Source organism: Sinocyclocheilus rhinocerous, unplaced genomic scaffold, assembly GCF_001515625.1.
Source record: "Sinocyclocheilus rhinocerous isolate Xijiao unplaced genomic scaffold, SAMN03320098_v1.1 scaffold988, whole genome shotgun sequence".
Classification (NCBI taxonomy): domain Eukaryota; kingdom Metazoa; phylum Chordata; class Actinopteri; order Cypriniformes; family Cyprinidae; genus Sinocyclocheilus; species Sinocyclocheilus rhinocerous.
This window is the reverse complement of record NW_015650363.1, coordinates 1,633,655-1,641,211: the sequence shown is the minus strand read 5'-3', so window position 1 is coordinate 1,641,211 and position 7,557 is coordinate 1,633,655. Positions and strand designations below refer to the sequence as shown.

The window sequence follows — 7,557 nt, the reverse complement described above, 5'->3', positions numbered from 1 at the left end:
TTGAAGGGGTCATATGATGCTTTTTTAAAGATCATTATTTTGTGTATTTGGTGTAACAGAATATGTTGACATGCTTTAATGTTCAAAAAACACATTATTTTTCAAATACTGTACATTATTGTAGGTCCTCTATGCCCCGCCTCTCTCAAACGCTTCGTTTTCTACAAAGTCCCTCCTTCCGACAAGCGCAGTCTGCTCTGATTGGCCAGCTGACCCAGTGCATTGTGATTGGCCGAACACCGCAAGCACTCCTCGGAAATGTAAGGCCCCTTACCATAATTGCGAGCTTCATCTTTCAAAATAAATGTAAAGACAGAGCCCGAAAGGGGAACAGAGTCGTGTGACAGACACAGTGATGAAGCTGGTATGTGTCTGCAGTACACAAGCCGCGGTTAAGACAGCTGACTCTACTGTGATGTGACGCTGTCTCTCTCTCTCTCTCACACACACACACATGCGCGTGCACGCACACACACATGATGCGCAAAACTCTGCATTTGAACAGTCAATAGCAAATACTTAAACTAATAACAAAACAGTAGCTGATTCAGAAGCGCCAGATTGTCATAGCAAATTCAGAATTACCTCCTCTCCTAGGTTCACGAAACGGTCGTCCATAGAATGCATTGCTGTTCTGTTGTAAGTAATCTTAAAGATTCCTAAATGCATCTACTTCTGGAAGGCCAAATAAAGTGCTTTTGCTTTCGCCTGGAAACACACAGCGTCTCCCTGACATGGCTGCTTCAACACTAACTGCCACGCCTTCTTTCTTTGCGTGCACATTTGGGCGGCATTATGCTAATATTTCCACATCGTGAGGTAGATATGTGGGGGCGTGTTAGAACGAGCCGTTTTAGGGGGGCGTGGCAGAGTCTTAACTTTGATAAAGAATATCTCTTTGGTTTTGAGACTTTAGTCTTTGCAACTTCAGGGATCTTATCTATGCACAATCAGATTGTAACACTCCAAAGAGAAAGGAAAACTTGAAATCGCATCATATGACCCCTTTAAAATGAAGTGAAAGGACCGAGTTCTTACTGACGTGATTCCGGAACTTCATTAAATACCAAGTTCTGTCATGAAACTCTAGATGGCGCAGGCTGATGGGTCCTTAACGTAAACTGATTATATTCTTAGCATTAAACGACTTGTCACAAGCTGATTGGTTTATGTTGCATACGCAGCCAATGAGCTTGCTGCTTTACATTTAAATGGCTGGTTAGCATTCGCTTGAGCATTGCAGCGCGCTTTCAGAGTTCCTCTGAAACCCTCCACCTTCCCCAGCTCAGATCTGCTAGATCTGCTATGGGTTATTTTATATGCTATTTGTGCAGCAGCAGTATGTCTTGAATACTCAATCAGCATATGTAAATAAAATATACTATAATTGTATTTTAGCTCTCTACTGGGGCAGTAACCTCACAGGTGCAACTATACCCCTAAAAGGGAACATATTAGTACCATACAAATATGCATGCTTTAAAGGGGTCATCGGATGCTCATTTTGCATAAGTTGATATGATTCTTTAGGGTCTTAATTAAAAGTCTATAACATACTTTGGTTAAAATTTCTCAATGTTAGTGTAAAAAACACCTTTTTAAACCTGTCAAAATCAGCTCTGTTTTTATCAAGCCATTATAGTCTATGTTGCTTTAAATGTTAATGAGCTCTGCTGGCCCCGCCCCCCTCTTCCCAGCCGTTCTCAGAAAGACTGTTTAATTTAGCCGCATTCATCATGAAACTTGCTAATTAGCGCATTATTAGGAAAGGTGATTTGCAAAGATTCATAAAAAATCCTTATACTCACATCTTCTGTAGATGAGGCTGGATCAGAATGATTCCAGCGAACATAGATGCATTTAGGATGATCGGGAGTGGCGCATTCACTTCAAAGCGAAAGTAACGTTAATCCTCTGCGTCTTCAGCAGCTCAGATGTCGGGAGTAAATGACGATTGCTATATTCATTATTACATCCAACAATAAAGCACCTTAATCGCTTAATCGGAGTCTGGTTTGAGAAAGGGGATTTTAAAATAGGGATTTAAAAAAAAAAACTGGATGGATTTTTATAATTATAGGATGTATGTGTACACACACTTCCAACATACATTTATGTTCAATCAACTTGAAAAGTGAATTTTGCATCCGATGACCCCTTTAACACTGTCATATCCATTACCATGTAAAAATCTCCCGAGAGTTGTCATGATAGAAATAAAGTTCATCCACTCTTTCCTAATGTTGGGATCAGAAGGAAGGCAATGCAAAGACTGTTTTTTCACAACTTGGCACTGCACAGCATCTTGTTGTCTTCAGAGCATCTTTATCGTTTGGTTTCTGTGTAGACCTGCGTTGCCTCTCTCGTTATTTACACGACATAAGCGAATCGGTGGGCGGGGCTAAACAGGCAGTGATGTAGAAGCAGGCGTTGAGAAGGCGTAACTTTTATTGGATCGCCGGATCGGCTTTCACCGTGGACGAAGCGGAGTCCAGCCCGGGGTTGTCACATGTGGTTGCTGTAAGCCCGCCGGCCGCTCCTTCGTTGAATCTGCCGGCCGCGCCATTCTCAAGCCCGCCCGCCGCCGGCCGCCGCTCACTCTTGGCCTCCGTGTGTGACGCTGTGTTTCGTTGTGAAACCGGCCGGACACGGCATCAACAGTATGTGTGGGGCGTAACATTTCCGTCTCACGCTTGAGGTATTCGGCCAATCATAACGCACTGGATAGCTGGCCAATCACAGCACACCTTGCTTTTCAGACCGATGAGCTTTGTAAAAATCGACGCGTTTCAGAAAGGCGGGGCATAGAGGAGAAACAATAATGTACAGTATGTGGAAAATAATGTGTTTTTTTAACCTTAAACCGCATAAACACATTTCATTACACCAAATACACAAAATAATGTTCTTTTTAGCAACATCATATGACCCCTTTAAGTCATAAACTGGCACATTCCACAACCTGTCGTTTTGGCAGATTGGCTTCAATATAAGCAGTTTTTAGACTGACAAGAAAGTTTTGAGTTCTGAAACTTACAGGATGTTTTTGTAGTACAATGACCTCTTATATGTCAAAAGAAGGGAATTTTGATTTCTCAGTTCATGAACCCTTTAAGGTGTGCTTTTATGTTTATGCTTTGTAAAGTGCCGCAAATACTGGCTATACATATTATTGTTGCTACTATAATCAGTAGTAAACAAATGCATGACATGGATGGTCATGGCCTGGCATGGAGAATGAAATAGCTTTTTCTAAAAGATTGATCTCTCCTTTATATATATATATATATATATATATATAAATTACTTAAGTGCACTTTTAAGTTAAGTAATATTTAAGGATCTCCACAGCTTCCAACACAGAGACTTTGCATTTTCCTTCAGACAGCTGTCCTGTCAGATTTCACGATATAATCATAATGGTTACCTCAGTGAAAACACCATAACTCCAAGCAGATGTCTCACACAGCTGCTGCTCTTTCTCGCAAAACACTATTCCTCTGGAGTGTTTCACTTTCCTTTGCGTCAGTGTTGCAGTCATCCTCCAAGAGTAAGTTACTAGTATTTTCCAGCAGATGACGCTATTAGTATGCATTAATGCCAGGGTTAGGGCATTGGGAAGAAGATCATGCTGGAGTTGTTTGTTTTTGTGGTAACTAGGCTTGTAGCTCAACAAGGTTGAGGTTGAAACATGAATAACCTACATATACAGTTATTCATATACAGTGTAGCTGTCCAAAAAAAGGATGGATCAGGAAGAAAATGTATTAACATGAGCCAGGTGTCCTGACATTTTATCCGGCCTGGATGAAAAATCCACTTTGTTACAATTTGATCTGTAGACAGTAGAAGAGTTAAATGCACTGATTATTACTGTTGTTTTTATTTTTTAGATTATTGATACACATTAATTTATTTGAGCAAATCCTTTTTATACACAATTACCTTTAATGTTTAAGCCATAAGTTAAATAATGAATCATCAGCTTAATTAACGCCACATAATTATTTCAGTTGCATTCGTTTATTTATGGCACATGAAGTTATAATCAAGCGATTAAAAGTGATATTTTTAGTAGCTCACAACAGAATTTCCCGGAACTTGACATCACGATTAGTCATAGAAGGGGCGGGGCCACGTGTTTGCTCAGGGAGGATGGCTGAGCTCGCGCAAAGGGGCGGGGCCTAGCGGCTCAGGGTATTCCCTTCACCCAAACTGATGCAGACAATAACTCGTTCCTACAGAAGAAGTCTGGATGACAGAATATGGAGTTAGTTATAAAATAAAAATAATACATCGTAAACAGAGGTGACAGTCTTTCAGTAATGGTCTACATTACGGGGATACAGTCGGACGCCCTTGGTGTCAAACCCACGTCCCTGGACGAGCTATTTGAATCTAGCACATGGAAAATTAAAAACATTTGGGATGGGGTGAAGCTGGAGATCGCAGCCGGAGATGGATGCTCTGTGGTCTTAAATAGTTTTACGCATTTGGACCCTGATCTGCCTGTGCTGGAGGTAATATACAGATTTAAACCAACATAATTCTTTTCATTTCCATTTTTGTATCTGTGTGTGTGTGTGTGTGTGTGTGTGTGTGTACACATACATACACACGTAGATAGATAACTCTTACAATATAATATACTACAATATTATAATATATTAAATATAAATATATTAGAAATGTCTATAAAGTTTTTTTCATCAATTTTAGGTTTCTTCCCCTGTTTTTTTCTAGACATTTTCCAGCATGTAGTGTCATTGTGTGTAGAGATTGCTGAGCTGGCATGAGTGTTTTTGTTGTGCTTTGCTAGTGTTTCTCTCTTTTGTAGAAAACCTGCAGCTTAGATACTTTCAAATAAGAAAGAAAGATTTCAAATACTTTTGCTCATCTGCAACTTCAGTTACAAATTCTTCTGACTTTATATGATCTCTGTCTTGTATATGTCTTAGACTGCCAAGACGGCTCAGAAGCTGCATCTGATGCGGCATATATATGACAAGACAGAATAAATGCATTTACAGAAATGTAAGAAGTAAATGAAGTAAAGCAAAAATCCGCCATGATCTTGGCAAGAGCACCGGCACACTCTGCTTTCCTCTTATTCACTCCGTCTCCAACTTTCCCCTCTCTAAATTCTCCCCAAAAAGGGCTGTGGAAATAAAAGTCAAATGAGAATCACGTCCCCTTCAGGTATTAAATGAAAACACAGCTTCAGGATGATTTAGTTAAGGACGTGGAAAGAAATGCTGTAATATGGAATTCATTTATCTGGGAATTTTGCTGACCTGTTAATACAATTCGATGTTACTGATGTTGTTATTTCTAGAGTTTGTTTATGATGAGATTGCCCACAGTAGTGCAGATATGTCAGCTGAGAATGAATGATTTTATTTGAGAACCTCTTATATAATACGTGACAACACATTTACTTGTCAGATGTGATGAAAGACTTTCATTATTGATTTCCTATTCGTGACTTCTCAAGCTCTCCAGCGCATAATATTTTTCTTGGTTGTTTTTGAACACGAGTTTTATTTTATCACCATGGCAGTCACACATTTTTTTATGGTTGCTAGGTTGTTATTGTAAACTTGTGATATCTGACTATGGTTTGTGAACAACATGTCCTCTTTTTATCTTGCATTTCAATGCCAACAGCACAATGTTGTGACTTAAACAGCATTTCACACCAAAACTTGTTTACCACATTGAAGTTTTACTCCAGTCATGCGCAAAAAGAAGGTTCCAGTTTGTCAGCAGCTGCTAACCTTCACTGGACTAAATCTAATCTGCTCTCATTACACAATTAGTGATGGTTAAATCTCCCATTCCACCCAGCACAGCACTAGAGCCCTTCTCCTTTGTGGGCGCATATGCTTCGATTTGTGGGTGCTCTTTGTTTTTCTTCCTCATTACAGAAATCATAATTTCTTTTCCAACCATTTTAATGTGAAAATGGTTGACTCATCTACCTACAAACGTCTAAAAAGTTGGCTAGGGTAACCATGAGTGATGGATGGAGTTGCAAGTAACTTTGCTATAAATCCTACTTTCTTATCTCTTTCTCTCCCATCCTCTTTCATTAAGGCATGGTTTGTAAAAAATAGCACTGCATGCCAGGCACTTATCTCTGCTTTTAGTGATTCAAGCCCGCAGATGGCTTGGCAAGAGCTCAGAGTTGGTTACATCAGCCCTGAAGACCTAAACCAAATCAGCCAGATGTAAAAGTACTCTTGTATAATGGATCATTACAAGCTCAGTAGTACATAGATCAGCTAATCTCTTAACGTAACAGCTGCCATAAAGGATCCAGTGTAAGATCTTGTGTAAGAGCACTTTAATGCTGTGTTATTGTCAGAAACAGTAACACAGCACTTGTAGCAAAATGAGTCAGGGAAATTGTAACAATCATTTTGAAAGAGTGATTGATTGGTAGTTTGTTTACTCCAAAATGTGTTTGCACATTGGCTTGATCGACTTGAAAAATACTATTTGTAATTGTAGCTTGATTTGAGCAACAGAAGCTAATTTTTTCTCATTTTAATGTTTCATATTTTGTTATCATCTTGACAGGTTAAAGAATTTAGACTTTATCAAGTGGATAGACTTTGATACTTATAGAAAATTGCTTCTGAGGCATTTATCCAAGATGTCTGTTAAGTGACTTGCCTTAAAGGTCCTTTGAATAAATAAATAAAGTAATTTTTAAATATGGTCCAAGATACTGTCAGCCTTTAAGTTTAGATGCAACACACTACCGATCAAAAGTTTGGGATCAGTAAATATTTTTTGACACCAAAGCTGCATTTATTTGATCCAAAATACAGTAAAACACTGTAATAGTGAAATATTATTACAATTTGAAATAACAGTCCCGTTTTTAGAATTTTTTAGCATCCATTATTCCAGTCTTCAGGGTCTCATGACTTGTGATATCTGACTATGGTTTGTGAACAACATGTCCTCTTTTTATCTTGCATTTCAATGCCAACAGCACAATGTTGTGACTTAAACAGCATTTCACACCAAAACTTGTTTACCACATTGAAGTTTTACTCCAGTCATGCGCAAAAAGAAGGTTCCAGTTTGTCAGCAGCTGCTAACCTTCACTGGACTAAATCTAATCTGCTCTCATTACACAATTAGTGATGGTTAAATCTCCCATTCCACCCAGCACAGCACTAGAGCCCTTCTCCTTTGTGGGCGCATATGCTTCGATTTGTGGGTGCTCTTTGTTTTTCTTCCTCATTACAGAAATCATAATTTCTTTTCCAACCATTTTAATGTGAAAATGGTTGACTCATCTACCTACAAACGTCTAAAAAGTTGGCTAGGGTAACCATGAGTGATGGATGGAGTTGCAAGTAACTTTGCTATAAATCCTACTTTCTTATCTCTTTCTCTCCCATCCTCTTTCATTAAGGCATGGTTTGTAAAAAATAGCACTGCATGCCAGGCACTTATCTCTGCTTTTAGTGATTCAAGCCCGCAGATGGCTTGGCAAGAGCTCAGAGTTGGTTACATCAGCCCTGAAGACCTAAACCAAAT

At 39.1% G+C, this 7,557-nt stretch overlaps 1 protein-coding gene across 3 annotated transcripts in view; it reads left to right on the top strand.

Annotated features, from left to right (window-relative positions):
• LOC107711877 (ral guanine nucleotide dissociation stimulator-like) overlaps window positions 1–7,557 on the top strand; it is a 30,827-nt gene that overhangs the window by 8,066 nt on the left and 15,204 nt on the right. The window contains exon 1 of one of the 3 annotated variants that reach the window (XM_016516954.1): window positions 4,224–4,520. The exons of the other annotated variants lie outside the window; for them this stretch is intronic. Coding sequence (XP_016372440.1) covers window positions 4,326–4,520 — 195 coding nt within the window. The 5' untranslated portion in view covers window positions 4,224–4,325. Of the gene's footprint in view, window positions 1–4,223; window positions 4,521–7,557 lie in introns of those variants that run through there. 3 annotated transcript variants of the gene reach the window in all.